Genomic DNA, 24,666 nt, shown 5'->3' on the forward strand with positions numbered 1-24,666 from the left:
ACAGCAGTGGGACGTTGTCAGGCCCAGAGCGTGGCTGCTTGTTTATTCTTCTGCTGTCACTGAAGGGCGAGTGCCTTTCTTTCTCAGGATAGAGTGATACCTTGAAGTCAGGCATCCTTTGAGAGCATGGATGCAATGCTGGGGGCCCAGGCTTCCCACAGGTAGCTTTGATTTACTCCTCCTCTCTCCCCCAGTGGGTGAGGTGAGGAAGATCTCTGCTTGGCTTTGATTGATAAGAGATATTTGCCAGGGTCTCTGGTCTGGATATTGTTCCCTCGAAGAACCACCATTTTGTAGCTCCTGGAAGTCCATCTATCATAGTCACCCAGCAGCTTTTGAACAAAGGAAATCTTTTTTTCTTTTCTTTTCTTTTCTTTTCTTTTCTTTTCTTTTCTTTTCTTTTCTTTTCTTTTCTTTTCTTTTTTCTTTTTTCTTTTTCTTTTTTCTTTTTTTTCTTCAGATGGGAGCTCCTTAGAGGTGGGGTGGGGGGGATGCAGAAGGAAAGGGAGAGGGAGAGTCCCAAGCAACCTAGAGCCTGATGCGGGGCTTGATCTCATAACCGTGAGATAATGACCTGAGCCAAAATCAAGAGTGGGACGCTTAACCGACTGAGCCACCCAGGCGCCCCAAGAAATCTATTTTTGTTTTTAAGATTTTATTTATTTATTTGACAGACAGCCAGCGAGAGAGGGAACACAAGCAGGGGGAGTGGAAGAGGGAGAAGCAGGCTTCCCACTGAGCAAGGAGCTTGGTGTGGGGCTCGATCCCACGACCCTGGGATCACGCCCTGAGCCGAAGTCAGACGCTTAACAATTGAGCCACCCAGGCGCCCCTATTTTTTTTTTTTAATTGAAAAAGATGTGCTTATATTTTTCTTGTAAAAAGTTTATTTTATTTTTATGAGTCATGAAGGCACATGGTAAGAGAAATTTCAAAGGACAGAAAGATGTTTAATGAAAAGCCAGCCTGTCTGTAACCTCTGATCCCCCTCTCTGTGCCCCTCCCAACAAGTGACCATGGTTCCCTCTTTTTAGTCTCCTTGGAGAGCTCTTCTGTATATACGCCAGGAGTTTGCAACCTGGGTGACTTTTGTCCCCTAGGGGGACATTTGGCAATCTCTGGAGATGTTATTTTTAAGTGATCTCCACACCCAGTGTGGAGCGTTGAGATCAAGAGGGGCACGCTCCACCGACGGAGACAGCCGGGCGCACCCCTAGAGACGTCTTTGTGGTCACAGCTGGGATATGGGTGCTACTGGGCTCTGCTGGGTGTAGGCCAGGAGAGTGCTCAACATCCTACAATGTGCAGGCAGCCACCACTGCCCCACCTCCCTAGCCCCCCACAAAGACCCCAAATACCAAAAGTGCCAACACTGAGAAACCCCAAGAACACACATTCAGATCTGTGTGTTTTTCTTTTCTCCCTACATCCAGTGCCAATGTGTTCTGCCGATTGTCACCTTCGTTTTTTCTTTCTTTCTTTCTTTTTTTTGATTTTTTAGAAAAAAATTTTTCAAGACTTTATTCATTTGAGGGGCAGGGAAGGGGGTGCATGAGGGACATAGGGAGAAGCAGCCTCCCCGCTGAGCAGGGAGCCCCACACGGGACTCGATCGCAGGACCCTGGGATCATGACCTGAGCTGAAGGCAGACACTTAACCCATTGAGCCACCCAGGTGCCCCGTCACCTTCGTGTTCATTAAGCAGGTTGGCTTTTCCAGAACAGCACATGAAGGTCTGCTACGGTTTTATTTTAGCAGCGGCGTTTTGTTCCATTTCAATGTGAAGTGTTGATTTACTTACCCAGGCACCTTCTGTACTGGCTCTAGGTTGTTCTGCTGTTGAAAATAGCTGCTGTGAAGACCCTTTTGGCCCATGTGGGAGTGTAGCCATAGGATGAGTTCCTAGAAGTAGAATCTCTGGTCAGAGGCCATGTGTGGTTGACGTTTTGAGAGAGGCTGCCAGATTGCCCTCTGAAGGGATGCTTCTGATTTATGCTCCCTCCAGAAATGTAAGGTCGTGTCTCTTTCTCTAGCATTGGTACTTTTTTCTCCCCGGTTTCCATTTATAGCCTAAGTTGTCTTCGCATCAGCCGAGAAGTTCAAAATGTTGGCAGCAAAGGTGGATTCTGAAGGTATTCCCGATATAGAAGGGCAGGGGTGGAAGAAGTCCCGATAAGCTGCTCTTACAGCTAAACGAGAAAGAGAAGCTCTTTTTTTCTCCCTGTGGAGGAGAGGGAAACTCAAAATGCAGCAGAAAATTCGAGAAAGTTAATTAGATTTGGCTAAACTCCTGAAGGTCTGCTCCCAGGGACTTGATCCCAGCGCCCCCTGGCTTTTGGTGGTTTCTTGTTAGAATAAACATTACTGTAGCTTATTGACTGGAGAAACCTTAACTGTAAAATGAGGTGCTCTACGTTCTTTTCATTCCTCTTGATTATGAGTATTTCAGAGTTCAGCCTTTTTAGGCTAAAGTTAAGAGATTGCATTTACTGTTAGACACACAGTTACACACGCACACACGTGTACACACACACACACACACACACACACACACACACACACACAGGAGTATTCCAGCAAGGTGGAGGTCTCAATGAGCCCTAGGTTTTGAAGGTTTTAACACAGATATACAAAGGTTAAGGCAAATCAGGAGGAGTTTTTTTTTTTTTTTTCCTTAAAGATTTATTTATGTATTAGGGCGTGAGCAGGGGGGATGGGCAGAAGGAGGTGGCGGGGGCGGGGGTGGGGGGGGGGAGAGAAGCAAACTCCCCATTGAGCATGGAGCCTGGCTCTGGGGCTCGATCTCACAACCCTGAGATCATGACCTGAGTCTTAACTGGCTGAGCCATCCAGGCGCCCCAGGAGGAGTTTCTTTCTTTCTTTTTTTTTTTTAAAGATTTTATTTATTTATTCGACAGAGAGAGAGACAGCCAGTGAGAGAGGGAACACAGTCAGGGGGAGTGGGAGAGGAAGAAGCAGGCTCACAGAGGAGGAGCCTGATGTGGGGCTCGATCCCAGAACGCCGGGATCACGCCCTGAGCCGAAGGCAGACGCTTAACTGCTGTGCCACCCAGGCGCCCCAGGAGTTTCTTTTTTTAACTCACGTAGAAGATTGGACTAATACAAGGGTTCTCAGCCTTAGCTGCTAGTTAGAATCATCTGGGGTACTTTTTTTTTTATCTTATTATTTTTTTTTTAAGTAGGCTCCATGCCTAGTGTGAGGCTTGAACTCATGACCCTGAGATCAAGAGTCACATGCTCAACGGACTGAGCCTGCCTGGCGCCCCGTCTGGAGTACTTTTAAAGGGCCAGTGTACAGACCTTCCCCCTGGCCATTTAATTCACATACTCTGGGAGGGGGACCAGGGCACTAGGATTTTTTTTTTTTTTTTTAAAGCTCTATAGGTGATTTCATTGTGCGGACAAGATTAGCAGTCAGTGCATTACAGATGGGGATGGCAAATTTTATGGCCTTTGGACCAAATCTGGCCCCGCAGCTGCTTTTGCAAATAAAGTTTTATTGGAACACAGTGTCATCAGTTTGTTTACATATTATTTATGGCTACTTTGACATCAGAGCCTATATGACCTGCAGAACCCAATTTTCTCTGGCGTTTTACAGAGAAGGGTTGCTGACTCCTGGTAGAGTAGGTGGTGGTGTTTTGGTAACTGCTATTTGAAACATATTGAGGACACCGATGGAAAGTGGTTTTGTGAGATATTTATTTTACAACTTTGTACTTGAAGGACTGCCTTTTCCCTTAGGAATCCAGCCTGCTTTCTCATTTCTGAAAGTGGAAGTTATGAGACAGGCTTCATATCCTTCCCCCTTTCCTGTCACATCCGCATCTTAACTGTTGAACTCTTAAATCCTCCTCATTCGGCTCTTGAATTGGAGGTTTCTTTTTTCTGGCGGTTTCCCTGGTCCTCTTCCTCCTCCTTTCCGCCCCTGGCTGTTTTATTACTGTTTCACTCTCTGTGTTCGCTTGTAAGGTGCTTCTCCGGCAAATCTGCATGAAGATTCTTCCCCCCACTGCGAAGTGTCTGTGCCTTCACCTCATCCCCTCCGTGAGCATGTCCAGTCCTGTACACACATGCACACGGATGCTCACGCCCATGGACACACACGCTCACAGGTGGATATGATTTGAGAGCCTTAAGAGCCCTTTCTCGCAGGGCAAGGATTGTATCTGCTTGCTTTGAGCAAGTCACTTCTGGAATCTCCCTGAGGGCTGCCCCTGACTGTGTTTTTGGGAAAGGGCCCTTCCTAATCTTACCTTGGTGGGGACCTCATTACAGTGATAAAATCAGCTTGGAGCCGTTCCTTGAGCTGGTTAACTGTGAGTGGGCTGGGTGGGGCTCTTGGGAGGCCGCCTCCCTCCGGTCACTTTAAAGGAGCGAATCTCTAGGTGTGCAGGGTGAGACTGGCCCGTTCCTGGGTGAAGGGGAAGGTGTGGGTCATCTTGGAAAAAGGAGACTAGCAGAGAGTGAAGGTTGTGAGCAGCCCTCGTACGTCCAGCCCTCAGACTCTACCCTGGGCCTCTTGCATAGCCCGCTGGATGGAGGTGGCATTTGGGGTGGGGTAGCAGGGAGATGGAGGACGTCAGAGAAGGAGCTCCCAGAGGGTGGCAGCAGGCCCAGTGGTGGCTTCTCGTCTTTGTTCTTGATGGATGCCACACGCTTTCTAGTTGTTTTTCTGGGATCCGCCAAGGCAGGGCACGTGCCCCGCCTTCTCTGCTTGGGGTTGGTTGGTGAAGGAGGGGGCACACCAGAGGGTAGCAGGCAGGGTGGTCGAAAGTGCTCCCTGCCTGTGAAGTCTCACTGTGTTCTGGGCCTGTGTAGATACCTTTATTTTGTCCCTTCTGTTTCGGGGGTACTAGAGGAGGTGGGAAAGGAATTCAAGCAATGCAAGCTCACAGACCCTTGGAATCTGGTCTAGTTGGTCATATAAGGAGCCCGTGGTAGAAGTTGAGAGGGTAGCCGGAGTCCTGGCCCTGAGTCCTCTGTCAGAGACCTTTGCGTGGGACTAGGGCGAGGAACGTGCACCCTTTCTCAGCGGGAAGTCACAGCTTGAATATCCAGGGCTAATCTGTTTACCTGTCTTCAGATGGATGCCTGGGCCAAAAGGAGGAGGTCTGCCTATGTGACACTCTCCCTCCTTTTCTGACTTGAGCTCCAGTCTAGGTCAACTAGGGACAAAACATGAAGTCTCTGTGGTAAATGAGGAACCGGGCCTCCAGTTACGTGTGTGCGCTCCAGGGTGGGTTTTGGGGGGAGAGGCGCCCAGCGTCTCTTGGGTCCTGGCCCTCTCTGATCCGGGCCTGGAGTTCAAAGCACACACTGGCCAGACTCGGTGTGACTTTATCTGCTGATCTTGAGATTGAATATATTAGTGTAACCTTTGGCTTTTGAGCTCCCTAATGACGCGGAGTTCCACAGACAACCATCTGGCTGGGATTGTGCATTTTAAATATTGAAAGCGACCCAGACAACTGTTGAGTAGACTGGGTAGATCTGCCAGATGTGTTCTGGGGCTGTTCTGTCCACGTCAGCCCGTCGTCGAGCAGATGATGCTGTTGGGACAAACAGTGAGAAGGTCGGAGGTTTCTCTCCCCGCCGTGTTCTAGAGCGGGTGTCCGCGGGAGGGAAGCTAAGCGATAGCGTGGCCTGTTCCTCCGCCCAGCGCCCGCCTGACAAGGGTGTGACCCTGTCTTCCAGATCGCAGCAAGGCCGAGATGGACCTGAAGGAGCTGAGCGAGTCGGTCCAGCAGCAGACGGCACCCGTGCCGCTCATCTCGCCCAAGCGGCAGATCCGTAGCAGGTTCCAGCTCAATCTCGACAAGACCATAGAGAGTTGCAAAGCACAATTAGGTACGTCCTTCAGTTTGCTCGCACAGGCACCGCTGTCACCACCGTCACCGTGAACTCTCTGTAGGGCCACCGCCCGGACGAAGCCAAAGTTGGATCCTGGCTGCTGTTAGCAGCAGCTGGACCTGGCCTGGTTTGTGCAACTAAAGTGTAGTTCCACTCACGGCGGAATGTTTCCGATTTGCTGGTTAGTGGTTCAGAAGGGTTCTGTGAATTCCACCCAGCTTATTCTCTGGTTGTGGTAGCCTGCAGACTCGAGGTACAGGCGGTAGGGAAGTTTGAAAGGGGAAGGATCCTCCTGAGTTTGCCCCTGTGCTCCCTGTCTGCGCACATCAGCGTCCTACTGTCAGGATCAAGTGTGTCCCACACATGTCCAACACAAACTCTTTCTGCTGCGGACTGAGCCCTTCCCACCCAGCACATGCATCTTGCTTCTGTACCTGTTGCCTCCCTTCCTCTTCCCCGTGCTGCTGCCTTCACACTGCCTACCTAAATCCTTTCCCTAAGGCTGATCTCAGGCATCACCTCCTCCAGGAAGTCTTCTCTGATTGCCCTCTCCTCCCCATCTGCCTCTTCCTGTGGCACTTTATTACTTGGAAGCATCAGTGGTCTCTCTTTGTGTTGGGGGATGGGTCGCTCATTCTAGAGCTAGACTGGAAGCTCCTAGAGGGCAAGGAGGTTGCCTTATAAGCATTTATGTTCTCCAGAGCGGATGGCTGGCCTTAAGAGAGATAGCCACACCACGGTGAGGTTTACCCAGCTCACCCACAGTGAGTATCTGGGTGCTCTGGATGAGTAAGAGTAGTTAGGGATGAGTAAGAGTAGTTAGGAGTCATCCAGAAGGGCCAGAGGAGGACATTCCTTGTTGGATTTTCTGTTTCGGTAGGACATTGAATGGCATTTTGAAATTTTGCAGGCCATTTAAATATGTGCCTTGGGTCCTTCCGCGCAGCTGGTCTAACTCCTTGATTTGTTATTAACATTAATAACAATTTTAATATTTCTGTTTCCTGACTATTTCCTGCATACCTTGCACTGTACTATGCACAGCACATAGATTGTCCTGGGAGGTTGATACCATTATCAGTCCCATTTTGCAGATGAAGAAACTGAGGCTCAGAGAGCTAGGTCACTAACTGAGGGTCACACAGTGAATAAAAGTACAAGAGCGGGATTTGAATTCATGTCCGGTGGGCTCTGATATCCAAGCTTTTCTTATCTCATACGTGGTCACAATTGTCCTTGTAGCTGACTGTTAACTATAGTAGCAAAAGCCTTAGGGACCCAGAAGTTATACCATACCTGAGTTTTTGTGTTTTGGATTCTCCTGTGTAATTGAGCCCTAGTAGAGGCATATAATTCTATAATGATTCTGCTAGGCGGCACATGGTTTTTATTTGTTTGCAGGTTTCCTTTCAGTGTGTCTGGGTCAGGACAGTGACCCCACTCATGGTGGCCATTGCTCTAGAATGAAGACAGTACAGATTGGGTTTTTTTCATTTCAAAATTTTAGGGTATAGTATCATTTACGTGTGGCCAGGTGATAATTATTACTGGGAGCAGGACACATCAATGGGTTAAATGGAATATGGTTTTGCCCATTTGTGTGTGTGTGTGTGTGTCTGTATGTGTGTGAAACACCTGCTGTGTTGTCACTTGTCTAGCTTTGGATGGAGATGTGGAAATGCGTGCCTTTGCTCTTGACTCCTCTGTCCGTGGAAGAACAGGGCAGACTAGATGGCGGCTGGACTCTGCATTGGCGCAGGGAGCAGGAGGGAGGGCTGGGCACCCGGGTCAGCTGGAGATGGCATGTCCCTGAGGGAAGCAGCCAGTGGCTTCATGGCTCCAGCCAGCCACTGTCTTGCAGGCCTGTGACTCAGAGTGGCCAGATCCTCTGCTCTTTCCACACAAGCCTGCTGTCTCGATTTCTGTGTGAAATTTCCTGACTTGTGAATTTGGCAATACGTTCATTCTAAGTGAAAAACAAACAACAAAATACCTGCTGGGCCAAACCCTTGCTTTCTAAATGACTTGTGTGTGCTGGCGAGATGTGGCTGTGGGCTGTCAGTTGGCAACCTCTGCTTTAAGACTTTGGCTTATTTCTTGGATGCCTGGACACTAAGGGAAAAGGACTTGGATGCTTTGGGAATTCTGTGGAAGAGCGCTGGTAGTCCGTCAGGAGCCTGGGGTTCTGGCCTTGCCTCTGTCTTGGTTTTCTTTATGTCCTAGGATAAGTGATTTCTCTGGGCCTCTATTTTCTGATCTGTAAAATGGATCTGTTTCAACAGCTCACCTGTTGTTCCCTTTCATCCCACCCATTCTCCACATCCCAATTAGTTATCAGTGATGCAAAGATGTAGCTCCGGATAAATTTAAAATTTACGTTGTGTGGTCCCTTGTCATCTTTGAATGTCAGTAACTGAAGCCCTCTGCAAACCCAGGTTCCATTTGTCAGCTGCAGCTCACCGGTAACCCCGCCAGGCCAGTGTGATGAGATTTGAAATGTATTTTTTTTTTTTTTTAAATTCCAGCATTTGGCGTGGAATATGTTTGCGTTTTAGATCCTGCTCTTTATTTTGTGACTACGCCACATGCTGGGTTTTCTCTTTAAATTTAGGCATAAATGAAATCTCAGAAGATGTTTACACGGCCGTAGAGCACAGCGATTCGGAAGATTCCGAGAAGTCTGATAGTAGCGATAGTGAGTATATCAGTGACGATGAGCAGAAGTCCAAGAATGAGCCAGAAGACGCAGAAGACAAAGAGGGTAGTCGGATGGACAAAGAGCCATCGGCTGTCAAAAAAAAGCCCAAACTGGCCAACCCGGTGGAGACAAAGGAGGAGCTGAAAAGCACATCACCAGCCAGTGAGAAAGCGGATCCGGGTTCGGTCAAGGAAAAGGCAAGCCCCCAGCCTGAGAAGGACTTTGCAGAAAAAGCGAAAGCCTCCCCTCATCCCACAAAGGATAAACTGAAGGGGAAAGATGAGACCGATTCCCCAACAGTACATTTGGGCCTGGACTCCGATTCAGAAAGTGAACTTGTCATAGATTTAGGAGAAGACCATTCTGGGCGGGAGGGTCGTAAAAATAAGAAGGAACCCAAAGAAACATCTCCCAAGCAGGATGGTAAGTGATCGCACCAGTTTCCGGTTTCTTGATTTGGTTTAGAGTGCCACCTTGCATTTGTATTTCCAGAAGTTACGTGACCCTCCGACGTCACAAGGGGAGGCACCAGAGCGGAGCTATGATTGGCTCAAGGTCACCTAGCTAAGTCACTGATTACGCCCAGGACTGACTTTCCCGGGGGCCTGCCTGCCTTTCATCTGCTTAGTACTCACTATGGTTGATTTTGGGCCCAGAAAAATAAGAAACGGTGGGTGTTTCTAGCATCAGGGTCATTTTTAGCCAAAACACCTGCTTTCCCAATAGGCTCACTCATTTCCCTAAAGTGTTTGTCAACATTTAGACATGTGACAAGGTTGAAATTGTTAGATGAGTTCAGTTCAAAGGCGGTGAGGAGTTCAGCTCCCTTTCTTCCCTTCATGCTGCCCAGGCATCTCCCCAGTGCATTTTCTTACTGGAATTAGGAGACCGGTTGGGGAGGTGGTACTGGAATGCTGAGTGCTTCTTGGGGCACCAGAAACAGAGAAGGCGTTGGATGGTGGGCACTTGAATTGGTGTTCCACCACATATGTGTTTCACTGACCCGAGTCCAGGGTTTCTCAGCACTGACACTGTTGACATTTTGTGCAGAGTAATATTTCATCCTGTGCTCTGCAGGATGTTTAACATCATCCTGGGCCTCTACCCACCGGATGCCAGGAGTATCTGCCCAGTTGTGGCAGTGAGAGATGTCTTGACATTGCCATTGGTTCCCTGGGAGGCAAGATCTCCTCTGGCTGAGAAGCACTGCCTGATTGCAGTGGTGCTCCCGTTGCTGCTGTTAGAGGCTGACCCAGCAGTCACTGCCCGCAAGCCTGTGCAGCCCGGGCATGTTGGCAGACCCTCCAGAAGGAATGTGTGAATGATGGGAAAGGTGTCCTTCCCATGCACAGAGCAGTCAGCACATTTTCCAGTTGGTTTGGCAAGTAGGTATGAAGGGATCAAAACATGCCCAAGAAAGATATGACTGAAGAATTAATTGCGGGCCCAGGAAAAACATTGCCTAAAGACAAACTGGAGGACAGAGCCACAGAACTTTATGTGCTTTATGAGTACCAGAAGGGATAGTCAGGCTTAATTTTCGACCATGCCCAACTTTGGACAGGAGTGGACTTCTCAGCCACACTCTTGAGGAAGATGTAATTCTATGCCCCAGGGGATTTCTGAGTCTGGCTGCTGAGAGCAAGTCCGGGATGGGCCCTGAGAGTCTTTCTTCTGTGTCCTTGTCCACCGGGGCTGCCGTGGAACCTCAGTTGTTGGGGAGCGAGAATTCTTAGAGTTCTTCAGGAGAGGATGGAATGGCTCTGAATGGTGCAGTGGAGGGAGAAAGAGAAGCAGTTGAGTGGGGCAGGGAAGATAGAACAGCACACCATTCCTAGGTCACCTTAGATTTACGGATGGCCTCTGAAAAATTGGATGATGTTGTGGATGGGGCTTTGAAGCAGATGTGGCAGAAAACAATAGGAGAGTAGCATGTACTCCATGCGGTTTATGGGAATATTTGGGTACAGCGATGGCAGTGCTCCTATGAATGATATAGTTACACTGTTCCTTATTTTCTGGAACATATCTTCAGATGGATTGGTTTTATGCCTCTTCCCCTTCCAGAAGGAATGTGTAGCAGATTGACAAGAATATTTAACCGTGAAACAAAATGTAAATAAAGTCTGTAAAAGGTGAAGGTAGAACAGTAAGCGGTGTGGAAGAGTTTATGCACAGAAATATGTTCTAGCCTCAGAGTTAGCACAGTTGGGCTTTCACTTTGGCTAGGAGCTTCCTAGCAGTCAAAGCAAAAAGGGAAATACAGTTCCTTAAAGGATCTCCTATTTTTCCAAAAAATAAGAAAAAAATCCCAGTCGATTAAATGAAACACGGCTCTTCCTTGCACTGATGTCTGAAGGAAAGATGTCCAGGAGGCCCCAAGTGTGTGGAGTGTATGTAATTAAGCTGAAGATGATTCTAAAACATAATTCTGTTAGGGCATCGTCCCAGGGGTTGGGACAAAGACCTACCAGTCTTAAATCTAGAGCCCCCTGATGGTAGTTTGGGTCTTGAAGAATCAGCTTTGTATCAGACTCTGCAGTAGAGCATTTTTTTCAGCATTGTGTTTTCACTTCCAAGTTTATTAGGTGAAGGGCATATTAGAGCGTGCCATGGTGACCTTCAGTTCACCTTCAGCTGGGAATGCAGCTTATGTGTAAAATATGGAGCCATCGGTAGCAAAACTGCTTTCTAGCTGGTGATCTCAGAATAGAGGCGAAGAGAGAGCTTCCATAGAGACCTTGCCGTGCTTACCTTACAACGTAGTAATTTCCATCCTTCTCTTGGAAAGCCCACCCTTTAGGTAGAATAAGGAGGTGAATAAGTAGAGGCAGCCTCTGAAATGTGGGCCCTTAAGAGATTCACCCTTTTCTGGGCTATATAGGTGATTTGATTATACACTCCAAATTTCTAGGAGTGGAATTTCCTATGGCCTCTTTTTTCCCTTCTATAGACTACTAGAATCTTCTAGAAATCAAAATATTTTAATGTCTTATTTTAGGCACCCCAAAGGGTGCCTTGAGCCTAAAATCTTTTTGAAGTGCACACTCCGTTTTTTATTTGGCACAGAGGGCCAGCCATGGCCACTGCAGGGCAGCAGCCCATCTGCAAAAGCCAGCTGTTTGCTTCTGCAAATCAGTAGAAAGAGGAGGACCCACTGGTGGTTGCTGTTTATCTGAGGGGAGGGGCTAGGTTCACTCCTCAACAGTAACAGGGTGTTTTTTGGTCACCTGGAAGGAAAGGGAGGCAGGGAAGGTGCTTCTGCAGGCTAGAAACCCCACTGGGGGGCTGCCCTGGTGCGGTGCACTGCTCTTAGAAAACGTGGGTTCAAAGCCCTCTCTCCACCTGGAAGGTGCAGGGGCTGTATCCAGTATCTGGCACGTCATGTCATCCCGGGGGGAGATCAGGGCTCCTCACTGCATGGAGAGCTCCCCTTCTGGCTGCACCTGTGCCCTTGCCTGTGAACTTGGCGGGACTCTTCAGAGGAGCAGGAGAGCAGAGGAGAGGCAGGCAGATGCGACAACCACCGAGAAAACCCCCCGCACCAGAGTCAGGAAAGTCCGCTTGTTTTTTTCTCTCTCACTCTCCTTGACTTCCTAAAACCCAGTGTACTGAAAAGCCTCCCTAGAATAATCAAGGTCAGGTCTTTTCTGGGTTACATAAATCTAGAAGAACAGACATAATCCTCCTTCAAAGGCATTTATGTCGAGGTACATTGTCTCCAATGGGGGTGCTGACTGGTACCCATGTTTTGGGTGTGATCCCTGGGCATCCTGCCTGGGGTGGCAGACCCACCCCACTGGTGGCAGGGACCTCTGCAGTGATAACTGACCCTCCCTTTACAGATGAGCGCGATGGGGCCACCCCTTCTGGGCTGCTCAGTGCTTCTGGCTGTAACCTGCCTTCCCGCCACTCCTCACTGCCTACTCTCACTGACCAAAATGCTGCCTATTCCTAAACATGTCTTGGCTGATGCTGTCACCCCCCAAATTCTCACTTCTGCCTGTTGAAACCCTACCCCTCTGCCATACCCCCGTCCCAGAAGACAGACTCCGGAAGGCAGCTTTTTCCAAATTTGTCATTCACATTCATTAGTTTGGCCTTTCCCACGTCCTGCTTGTATAATTCTTGACTTTATGTTTTCATGTAAAGCAACTTACTCTTTGCAGAAAAATTCAGCTCATTTTGGTTGTAGATTTGACCACCACACGAGACGTAAACCAGTATCGCCTGGTAAAAAGGTGGCAGCGGGAGTACAGTCAGTAAATCACGGCATATATTGACCATCGTGAGCACTAAGTAAAAGGTGGCATTGTCGAATCACAGTACTGTACGCCTGCAACAAGTAGAACACTGTGTGTCAACTCTGCCGGAGTTAAAAAATAATAATAAAACAGCCACAGCAACAACAATAACAAAAGCAAGTCTCCTAACTTAGAGAGCGATACCATTGTGTTGGGAAGGTTCTGGCTATGGGGTGGAGTTGCCCTTAGTGTTAGGTGTCAAGGCCCTTAGCAGCACCCTGGGACTTTGTCCCGGAGGGAGTCAGAGGTCAAGGGAGACTTTCCGGGTGACTCCGTGTTGTTCAGTGCTTCGGCCCTTGGGAAGCCACCTGGTTCTTGGGGGTACATGCTTTATAGGTTCCCTAGCGAAGGGGATTCTCTTCATCTCTGGATCGACGTTGGCTGGGTCTTTCAAGCGTGCTTGCCCAGTTCCAACTGCAAAACAAACCGCGTGCAGTGATTCTGTTTGTCCCCTCGTTGGGGGGCAGCTTGAGGGCAGGGGCTGGGTCTGGTTCACCCCATTTCCCCCAGAGGCCCCGCTGGGAGTCTCAGATGTGGGCAGGTTCTCAGGAGGGGAGGCCGACACAGAGATAGATACACCCAAGTGGCCTCTGTGCGTGAGGTAAGATGTGCTCCTCCATCGGGGTCCTTGCCTTCCTGAGTTTGTTCGGCATTCGTGGCTGGCTGTGCTCCATGTGACCCACAGTGCACTGGCGTAGAGACCCTGCGGGCCAACCGGAGTCCAATCTCCGTGTTTTGTTTGTTTTTTTTTTTTTTCATGCATTGGCTTCAGTTGTAGGTAAAGCTCCACCATCCACTACGGCCGGCAGCCAGTCCCCCCCTGAAACTCCGCTCCTCACCCGCTCCTCCTCCCAAACTCCCACGGCTGGGGTCACGGCCACCACCAGCACCACGTCCACCGTCACGGCCCCGGCCGCCGCCGCCGCCGCCCCCACCGCCGCTGCGACCACCACGGGAAGCCCGGTGAAAAAGCAGAGGCCGCTCTTACCGAAGGAGACTGCCCCGGCCGTGCAGCGGGTCGTGTGGAACTCGTCAAGTAAGTTTCAAACGTCTTCCCAAAAGTGGCACATGCAGAAGATACAGCGCCAGCAGCAGAGCCAGCAGCAGAGCCAGCAGCCTCAGTCTTCCCAGGGGACGAGATATCAGACCAGACAGGCTGTGAAAGGTACCGCGCCCCCTTCTGTTCCACGTGGCGCCCGCTCCCTCCTCGCCACATCGACAGGAGCGACAGAATTGTTTTCTTTCTTTTTCTTTTTTGCTTTTTTTTTCAGTTCCTTTTTGTTTCGTGGCCGTCATATCTTGAAGGCCTTGCACATTCCATGTGGCATTATTTTTAAAAATTGTTTTGCGACTCGTTTTTTCACTTTTATTATTATTTTTTACCCCCCTCCGTTGTTAGAAACGATACATGCATAGAGGCTTCTTAGAAGGGGGTAAAATATTTGCCCCACAATCTGTTGTCTTGACCGAACTTCCATTTCATTCTTCACCCTTTCTCAGTGGCCACTGTTAACCGTGAAACCTTTTTTATGCATGTATGCATATATATTTACATATATATGACTCTCCATACAGGTAGCACTTTTTTTTTCTTTTTTTAAAACATAAAAATGGTACCATACTTGCTTTTTTTTTTCCTTCTTTTTCTTCTTTTTTTTTTTTTAACCCATCAGCATGTTTTGAAGGTTCATCCGTGTTAGTACATGATAGCTCTACATACGTTATGCGTTTGGAGTGCTGCGTAGTACCCCACAGTTAATACAAATCAAGTATTCCCCTGCTGATGAGCATTTAGGTTGCTCCCGGTTTTTTTCTGTTGTAAGCAGTGCTGCAATGAATACCTTTGTGTAAGTTTTCTTGGGCACACCGTGAACCTCTTGGCATTATTTCGGGAAGAGTACGGTGTGAGGAGTTGGTAGCAAAGCGTACCTTAATCACTAGGGATTAGCCGCTTACAGAAGAAGAGTCAGCATCAAGCGCCAGTGGCTAACGTGGCTCCATCTGGCGCTGCTCGGATGAGTACCCGTTCGTCCAGCTGTCGTGAGCGCTGATTCCGATCTTGTCCCACGGGGAAACCTGCTATCTAGATCCTTGGAGGTTGGGGTCTTTGGTTGAAACTCTCACATACTGAGTGCACCCCAGTGCGTAGAGCTGTAAGCAGTGGGTTGGAAGGTAGCCAGGTCTTGAGCAGCCCCAGAGAACCCCTGGAAGACTGGGGGAAGGAGGACTGACAGATTGGATAGACACAGTGGGAGCGCAGCTGGAGTGCTCTTGGTATTTAAAGAGCTAGTGGGGCAGAAGTGAATCTAGGATATTTGAGATTGGGATGACTAGTTGCAGTCTTTTCTGTGTTCATACCCCGTAAGAATTACGAGCTTCCCCAGGGGAACTTAGGTGCTGTCAAGAGGAGGCCCATTGATGGTATGGTTCTCAGTTTCCAGATTGTCTTGTGTCAAAGACAAACAAAGCTGATGCTAGTGAAAGTCGTAAGGACAGATTTTAATCAGTATGTGTTACTACGGTAGGGAGAAAAAAGTCCAGCATGAACTGAAGTCAGCCCCAGTTTGTACAGAGGTGACTGGGTATTTTAAAGGGAGAATGGGGGGTGGGGTAGGGAAGGGGCTGAGTGGGAAGTGGGGGTTGTTGCATTAGAAACCCATGTGGGTTTGCTAACTGATGCTTCTTGAAGTTAGGCTCCTACTGTCCCATAGAGACTGGGAGACGGGCCATAGGGTGTTGGCTGGAACAAACAGTAAATTCATTTGGCAGCCTTGTTTTCTTAGGCAGGCATGTTAGGGGTGTCTGGGGTCATCCTAGGGTTGTGGCTTGAGCTGTTAGAAACCATGTTAGTGTTGACGCAAAGCTTTAGGGGCCATGCTGGAGGCCTCGTCCCAGAAAAGGCTGAGAGGATCCTGGCCAGAGTCTGGTCAAGGGGAGAATGTCTGTTACTGGAACGTAGACAAGCTAAAAGGGTATACGTCAGGGACTTCACTCCCTCTGCGCAGCTTCGTGCTGGGTCGGGCCCTTCCAGTGACAGTGGGGTGACCAGGACGCTTTGCTTTCCTAGCTGTGCAGCAGAAGGAGATCACGCAGAGCCCATCCACCTCCACCATCACCCTGGTGACCAGCACTCAGTCGTCGCCCCTGGTCACCAGCTCAGGGTCCACGAGCACCCTCGCGTCCTCAGTCAGCGCAGACCTGCCCATCGCCACCGCCTCCGCTGACGTCGCTGCGGACATTGCCAAGTACACTAGCAAAGTGAGTGCTGGTGGCATCCGGGGTGGGGGGGTGTCAGAGGACCCGCTTCCTGATGGAAGCCGGGAAAATCATGACCTTGCAGGCTTTCCAGGGTGCTTAGGAGGGGACACCCTGTTTTTCTTGGGGATCTCCAAGCCCAAATTCTTCATTTGGGTCTAAAGTTGGATCCAAACAGAGAAATCTAGAATGCACTGCATCTTATTCTGAAGACTTAGATTCTAACATCAGTTAGAGTTGGGAAAATGACATGGCGTCAGAATTACCCTTAAGACTTCACGTCACTTACTGAGACCATTAAGCGGGAACAAGTTGCTCTTCATCAGCTAGTAACAGTCCAAGGGGTTGGTTTGCATTGAGAAGCCACATGGAAGAAAGTGACGGAGTCGTAAGCACGAGATGTGTAAGTTACGCCACTCACACCCAGGGTTTTCCAGGAACCAAGAAGGCCTAGGGAGTAGTGGCTTCCCTCCCGACTCGCCCACCCTCTGGGGCCTGGTGGCAGGAATCCCCGCATTGAGTTCATTCATGGGTGTTCTCTCCTGCGGGCTCTTTCTCTGAATTTGCCAGGTGCTTCTGTGCCCGCTGGTGAATTCAGGTGGATACACCCAGGAGCTGTTCTCACTGTCACGTGAGAGCGCTCCGGAGTTTTTGTGCGGGTCCCTGCGACAGACTGCAGAATCACCGCCAGAATGTCAGCTCCGTGAGAGCAGGATTTTGTCGGCTTGGCTGACCTCCAGGGCCTAGAAACGTGCCTGGCACGCGGCAGGTGTCGCTACAGAGTTGTGGAGTGAATGCATGGGGTGCCTGACTTCTCTTCATCAGGCTTGTTACTCTCAGTGGCTAGTAATAGTTAATGAGTAATAACCTAGTAAGAGTAATATTTAGTACATTACGAGGAGGCAGTAATAATGATTTACTCTTCACAAATGAGTAAATGACTAATTGGTAATGAGTAAATCATTCAGGTTTGTAGTAAGGGTGGGTGACAATCGTTGGGAATAGTTGTATCTAGAATTCTTGACGTCTGATGATAAAGAGTTGCTTTATTGTGTTAAAGGTAGGCTCCCTTTTAGTTCTGGATGACAAGAGACATTTATAATCTTCTACCGGTGTGTTTTTGTTGGTAATTTTCTTTTTATCCCTTCTCTCTGGGTGTATCAGGTATCACTTCATAACAAATGGCCACAAAACAATAGCAATTTAAAACAACTCACGTTTCTTTCTTTTTTTTTTTTTAAGATTTTATTTTATTTATTCGACAGAGATAGAGACAGCCAGCGAGAGAGGGAACACAAGCAGGGGGAGTGGGAGAGTAAGAAGCAGGCTCACAGCAGAAGAGCCCGATGTGGGGCTCGATCCCATAACGCCAGGATCATGCCCTGAGCCGAAGGCAGACGCTTAACCGCTGTGCCACCCAGGCACCCCACAACTCACGTTTCTTATCTCACGGTTTTTGCAGTCAGGAGTCGGTCGGCACGGTTCAGCTAGGTCCTCCGCTTTGTGGATTCCCATGAAGCCTACTGACCACAGATGTCCAGTGTCCATGAACTCCTTGTTCTTGCACGTGGCTTTTTTAAGCAACCCAATGTAATGCCCCCCCGGCCTCCCACCCACCTCCTCCCAGCTAGAGCGAGAATCAGAACCAGGCTCGGGGATGACTTTGTCTCTCATTTACTGTCTGTCCTCCTTTTGAATAAAATGCATGAATTGTTGCAGAGTCGCTGACTGTCAGAATGGCAAGGATTCAAGGTATAGTCATTTATGGCCACTCCTAAGATTTTAGTCTTCCCTGTCCACCAGCTAGTATTGATTTAATATTTTTATTTGAGTTACATTTAATTTTATTTAAATTGACTTCATCTAGAACTACGATAAAATTGAGCCTAACATTGCCAGGTCACCCTTCCTTGTCAAGGCTTGAAGCCAAAGTCTGTTTTCTTTTGGTTAAAAAGAGAGATCGTCACACATGTTCGGTACATACTGGCACTGAACGGAGACTTCTTCCTAATGTGATGTGCAGGGTTACAGGAGAATGGAAAAGGGGGGTCTTGTTTTCATACTGATTTAAGAATGTGTCTGGGGGCTCCTGGGTGGCTCAGTCGGTTAAGCATCTGCCTTTGGCTCAGGTCATGATCCCAGGGTTCTGGGATCGAGTCCCGCATCAGGCTCTTTGCTCAGCAGGGAGCCTGCCGCTCCCCTGCTTGTGCGTGTGCTCTCTCTCTCTCTCTCTGACAATTACATAAATAAAATCTTGAAATAGAAGGTGTCTGGTATTGTCTAAATGGTCTCTTGTTCTGCTTATAGTCCATCCTGATACCACCTTCCATTGATTTGGTCCAAGCTGCGTATTTACAGCTGGGGAAACTGAGGCCTGCTAAGTGGCTCTAGCTAGTTTTCTGAGCTCCTGCAGCTAGTTTTATTCCATTACCTTCGGCTGCCCCTTTTTACAGCAAAATCGAGGGATGGACTTTTTGATAGACATTTTCTTTGCAGTTAAGAAAATGAACACAGTGACATATTTTTGGAGCTGATGAACTTTCCTGTCTCCGAGGTGACCCACAGTCGAAGACCCAGATTTGTGTGTTTTGGCAGAAGGGTCCTCTTTTAGTAATGTTGTGTTCTTTGCTATATTTGGAAGAAAGAGGGAAAGTCCATCCACAAATCCATGATTTCTTTAAAATGGAATGTAACCATTGCATTAGTAATGTATTGAATTTCATCTGCTTTCTAAAGTTTTCTTGTAAAGCAATTTAGTTTTAATGTTTTAACTTGACATGGTTGGCGCAGCGGGGCAGGAAGGCCCATACGGAGCGACTGCATAAGCACAAAGTGTTTTTCCTGGCAGCGTCCATGTGTGGCCCCCGAAACAAGCGAGGACGGAAATCTCAACAGACATTGTGTTCATTTTCTCCCCATCTTGGGGTGAATTTGGGTGTTATGTTTTGGGGGTTGACAGTTTCATAGTTAAAGCTCATGTGAAATTTTTTTTTTCTGTAGAAATAAGATGAACAGGTATTTCTGAACACCTCCTCTAAACCGTAGTCTTCACATGGACTTCTCGTGTAATCTTTGCGCACACCCTACATGGGGCACTGCGATTATCCTTGTTCTCTACATGGGGAAACCAGGCTCAGAGAGAGGACAATGGTGGGAGCAAAGCTCGGGCATCAGATACAAGGGTGGTCTGTGTCTTGCCTTCTCGCTGGATGGGAGCAAAGTGCAAAACACAGTGGAGACTTGGCAGCGAGCAGGTCAGGCCTAGAGGCCTCGTTTTGTCTCCTGTCCCCTCCTCTTTCTCCTGTGATGGGCGCGGGATCAGCCAGCAAGTGGGAGGTAGGAGAGAAATCACCCTGCAGACACTATGCAGTCAGCAGATAACTAGGTGCTTGCTGCGTGGACCTGAGCTGATGTCACAAACTCGCTGATGCCTTCAGGGATCAGCTGGTTAAAGCAAAGGAAGATGGGAAGCAAACTGGAAAGGTGGGGAATGAATGCCCTGACCGAAGGCCTTCAGATCCCCTCAGATCCCGAACCAGCTATATCCACACACAGACTATAGTATTCGTCCATAAAAAGGAATGAAATACTTCCAGGACCTGCGACACAGATAAATCTCGAAAATGTTGTGCTAAGTTGAAGAAGGCAGTCAGGAAGGACCACATACTGTGTGAGTCCATAGGTAGAAAATATCTAGAGAAGCAAATCCTTAGGTGTGGAACGCAGATCAGTGGTGGGGGGCGATTGGGCTCTTCAGGGGAGAAAGCTAATGGGCAGTGGGGTGTCTTTTTGGGGTGTTGTGAAGGGCCTGAACCATGGGGACAGATGTGCAGCTCTGAATCTACTAGAAGCTATTGATTTGTGCACTGAAAATGGCTGAATTGGTATATGAATGAGATCTCAATAAAACAGTTTTTTGTTTGTTTCTTTTTGTTTTATTTTTTTTAAGGGGAAGGAATTAAGAAACAACAGTCACAAAAGGAAACGTTCCTTCCCCTCGAACCCACGGTGCTGGCCACACCAGACATGCCTGGGGCCCAAATTCGGGGCCTCCAGGTGAGCCTGTGGCTACAGGAGCTAGCTTGATTCCAGCTGCTTCATCCCGGTTTATACCGGTTTCTCCGCCTCAGCACTAGTGACATTTTGGGCTGGAGAAGTCTTTTTTTTTTTTTTTTTTTTTTTTTTTAAGAGATAGAGACAGTCAGCGAGAGAGGGAACACAGCAGGGGGAGTGGGAGAGGAAGAAGCAGGCTCATAGCGGAGGAGCCTGATGTGGGGCTCGATCCCATAACGCCGGGATCACGCCCTGAGCCGAAGGCAGACGCTTAACCATTGTGCCACCCAGGCGCCCCTGGGCTGGAGAAGTCTTTGTTGTGGGGCTGTGCTGTGCCCTGTCGGGTGTTTGGTCATCCTTGGCATCCACCCAGTAGATGCCGTCCCCCCTCCCCCGCCCCTCCGCCACAACCACCACAGATGCCAAATGTCCTGCGAGGGGCAGAGCAGCCCCCTGTTGAGAACCGCTGCTGCTTCATGTGACGTGGATTTTAGATGTCTGTCCCCTCGAAAAGCCTCAGGGAAGCAGTCACCTGAATTGTTTCTGTTTTTGTCTTTCAGATGATGGATGCAATAAAAGGAACGATGACAGAGATCTACAACGATCTTTCTAAAAACACTACCGGAAGCACAATAGCCGAGGTCAGAGATGACACATAATTCCTCCCTTGCTAGGAGTGTTTTATGGGCCGCTGTAAAATGGCGCCAGGAAGCAGCTTCTCTGGAAGTCCCTCCAGGGTGCCATGCCCGTTGTGGTTGTTGGGGAGGATACTTCTTCATTTAGCCAGAAGACACACCCTGCTTTGTGTGATCAGAGGACAGCCCGCACCGGAGCCTGAGTTCAACCCCTGGTCCGTTCCTTCGGCCCCATGTGTAGTTGTCTCCTGGCTCTCTGTAGCTGTGGACTTTTTTTATCCAAGTGATCCTTGTCCAAGAATTGTGAGAGCCTCCACAATTATGTGGTGGCTAGGGAATGGAGTGGTTAAGACATTAAATTGTCCGCTTACCAAGTGACCATTTATAAAAATAGACCTCCTTGAACTCCCTTCCTTGGGCTAATTCACGGTAAGCCAGATGTGAAAGGGTCACCAGGTGAAATGATGAGTGGCAGGATTTCTTCAAGTCATTCAAAATGATGTTGGAGACTGGGAAATTCCACGCAGGCCATTGACCTACGAGGACCTGGCAGGGCTAGGCCCTCAGAAGAGGAGTGAATCTCTGGGAAAGTTTCCTAATGGGCTTTCAACAGAGAATGATGTGAGAGAGGTCCTGAGAGGAATCAGTGAGTCCCCTGAGATATTTTGCTCATGTGACCCTCTTTGTGATTAGGTCAAGGATGTCACAGACAAGGGACAATGTTGGTTTAGAAAAACGCACCCCCCATACTTTCATTGTTTTTTTGTTCGATGTAAGAATTGGCATGTGGTTGGAAATACGGACCCATAATGTCTTGTGTGAAACCTTGGGGTCCAGATGTGTGCCGGAATTTTTCAGAATTTAAAGAGGCAATTCGCACCCCCCCCCCCATTTCTGCTGTGAAACATGCTTCTTTATAGCACGTGGGATAAGTCAGGGTTTCTCAACCTCGGCGCTGCTGACGTTTGTGCCAGGTAATTCTCTGGTATGGGGGCTGCCCCGTCCGTCGTTGGCTGTTCAGCATCCCTGGCTTCTGCTTACTATTGGCAGTAGCACCCGTCAGGTAAGACAGCCTGGATGTCTTCAGACATTGCAGTGTCCTGGAGGGAGTGGGGAGAGCAAAATCGCCTCCATAGAGAAGTGCTGTGGTCCCCAAACTCTGTGAATAGCCCCATAGCAGGTCAGGTTGAGTTTTATTTTTTCCCCTCTGAATGACTTCCCTGCAACATTAACCACCCCCTCCCCAAAATACCCTTTGCTTTCCAGAGATGTTAGGCTTTGGAATTTCAGGTGAATGACTGTGGATCCTACCTAAAATGTTAGGTAGAGATAAAACAAAGCTGTCTTTGTTTTAGTTTCTTTTTTTCTTTCTTTTTTTTTTTTTTAAAGAATTCATTTATTGATTTGACAGAACACAAGCAAAGGGAGCAGGACGCAGAGGGAGAGGGAGAAGCAGGCTCCCTGCTCAGGCTCAGTCCTAGGACCCTAGGATCATGACCTGAGCCGAAGGCAGACACTTAACTGAGCCCCCCAGGCGTCCCTAGTTTCATTTTTTTAGACCAAAGTTCTAATCAAACCTTTTATGTTTTAATTTATTATGAAAATCTGGTCAAAAAAAAAAAAAGAAAAGAAAATCTGGTCCTTGTTATTCATTCATTCATTCATTCATTCATTCATGTTTAAAGTAAACTCTGCCCATCGTGAGACAACACTGAGATCAAGGGTCACCATGCTTTAGCAACTGAGCCAGCCCCTGGGCCCCCCTGCACCCCGTTTTTACGGGGCTTTTGAAATGGCTTTTCCTGGAGCCAGTATTTCTTGGAAAAGATAGACTGCGTGTATTGTTGACCCTTGAAAAATGGGTTTGAACTCTGCTCATCCATTTTATGTGGATTTTTTCCAGCAGTACTGTCAAATGCATTTTCCCTTGTGATTTTCTTAATATTGTCTTTTCTGGAGCTTACTTAATCCTACGGGTACAGTATCTTATACATAGAATGTATGTGTTCGTCAACTCTTTATGTTTTTGGTAAGGCTTCCTGGTCAAGAGTAGGCTATTAGTTTTTGGGAGTCAAAAGTTATATGTAGATTTTTGACTGCGTGGGGGAGCTGGTGCCCCTAGCCCCCCCTCCCCCATGTTGTTCAAGGGCCAGCTGTATTTGGTTTTCAGAAGCAGAATTTCTCTTGGTTTGGGGTAACGCACTGGTGCCTACCTCTCTGGACTGCAGCAGCCGGGCTGCTTTATGCCCCGATCCACCGCGTGCCATTGACTCTTAGAGCTGGGGGTCAGGTTTCGAGCCCTGCTGGTGAATGCCACCCAGACATGCCGTCTGAGAGTCCCACTCCCCCTCGTTACAGATCCGCCGGCTGAGGATTGAGATCGAGAAGCTGCAGTGGCTGCACCAGCAGGAGCTCTCGGAAATGAAGCACAACCTGGGTGAGGCCCAGCCACTCGGTCGGTCCGTCCTCAGGACGGTTGGGTGTGAGCTGCTCTGCAGCTATGGAGGCAGGTCCGGGGTGTGCACTGAGTCTGAAGTGCGCTTGGGGATGTCCCACTGCCGGGGAGACCACGGAATCCTGGAGCGTGGGACCAGATGTAAGAGCAGGCATAAGTGAGGCACAGACACGTCGAGCAGGTCTGTTGGGAGTCCCACAGCTAGGATTCAGGTCCGGGCACTGTGGCTCCAGACGTTCCTTCCTCCCCGTTGAATATTGGGCATTTCAACAAAGTCTCAAACACCTGTGTGCCCCACACTGCGGAGGAAGCTACTGTGTTGCTCCCTGGTTTGGACTGGGTGCTGTTTTGGGCCCGACAGTCTGTGTCCATGCTGTTAAAAGGCTTTCCCCCCAGAGGTAGAGCGTTTTCCTTCGGACCGTCACGTAGGGTCAGCCTCAGAGTCCGAATGCTGGCAGCTGTCGGGTGTCCAGGTGTGCCCGCCTGCTCGCAGGTGAGGGTGGTGACATCGCACACCGCAAACGCAACCCTTTACGCGGCCACGCGGGGAGGAACCCTCCGCTCCTCCGTAGCGTGTTGCCGTAGAGGAAGTTTAGTTGGATGTTGTGGCTTCTTCCTGTTTCTCTAGTGAAGTCAGAGCATCTATTTTGCAGAATCTCTCCATTTTAAAATAATTGGCTGCACATTTGCAAGACAACATGCGGGTGGGCCAGACCTGGCCGAGGTCTGCAAGCTCTCCCTTGCAGCGTTCTGCCCTCACGTCACCGGGGAGCCCGGGGCGCCGTGAGGGCAGTGCGCTGCAAGGGACGGAGACACTGTGTCTGGCGGAAGGGCAAGGGGTTGATTTTCTTTCTGGTGTGTTAAAATTTTAATGAATAATTAATTTTGAGAGAGCGAGAGATCGCACATGTGTGAAAGAGCCAGGGTGGGGAAGGAACAGAGGGAGAGGGAGAGCGGAAATCCTAAGCAGATTCCACGCCCAGCACGGAGCCTGACGCAGGGCTCATGACCTGATTTCATGACCTGAGCTGAAATCAAGAGCCAGACGCTTAACCGGCTGAGCCCCCCAGGCGCCCCCATCTTTTCCTGGTGTTTTTAGAGGTGTGTGTGTGCGTGCGTGTGTGCATGGTTTAATTTTAGGAAGAAAATTTTAATGATCGAAGGATCCTTTATTTTTCTGTTGGCATGCAGGTTACCCCCAGGTGAACTGTGCATGAACTTCTTGTCTGAAGTGAAAGGAGGAAGTGGCATAGACGGCCAGTTTGATAGTCGATCAGCCGTAATGATCAGTCACAGGGCCCTATGTGGTAGATTTAATCTATTGCCCCGAACATGAAATAGAAAGTGTGTCTGAGATCCAGTGTCAGCTCTGCCCTTAGTAGCCATGTGCCT

The 24,666-nt window shown here is 48.9% G+C and overlaps 1 protein-coding gene across 23 annotated transcripts in view; it reads left to right on the forward strand.

Annotated features, from left to right (window-relative positions):
- Window positions 1-24,666, forward strand: part of ZMYND8 (zinc finger MYND-type containing 8) — a 122,122-nt gene that overhangs the window by 84,729 nt on the left and 12,727 nt on the right. For 21 of the 23 annotated variants that reach the window (XM_045804744.2, XM_045804740.2, XM_045804747.2 and 18 more), the window contains 6 exons: window positions 5,719-5,871; window positions 8,486-8,995; window positions 13,649-13,912; window positions 15,944-16,134; window positions 20,745-20,825; window positions 23,178-23,256. In XM_045804744.2, the coding sequence (XP_045660700.1) occupies window positions 5,719-5,871; window positions 8,486-8,995; window positions 13,649-13,912; window positions 15,944-16,134; window positions 20,745-20,825; window positions 23,178-23,256 (1,278 nt within the window). The remainder of the gene's footprint in view (window positions 1-5,718; window positions 5,872-8,485; window positions 8,996-13,648; window positions 13,913-15,943; window positions 16,135-20,744; window positions 20,826-23,177; window positions 23,257-24,666) is intronic. The other 2 variants (XM_087853530.1, XM_087853525.1) reach the window with 2 other exon arrangements.

Source organism: Ursus americanus, chromosome 22, assembly GCF_024610735.1.
Source record: "Ursus americanus isolate L20-20 chromosome 22, mUrsAme1.1.p, whole genome shotgun sequence".
Taxonomy (NCBI): Eukaryota; Metazoa; Chordata; class Mammalia; order Carnivora; family Ursidae; genus Ursus; species Ursus americanus.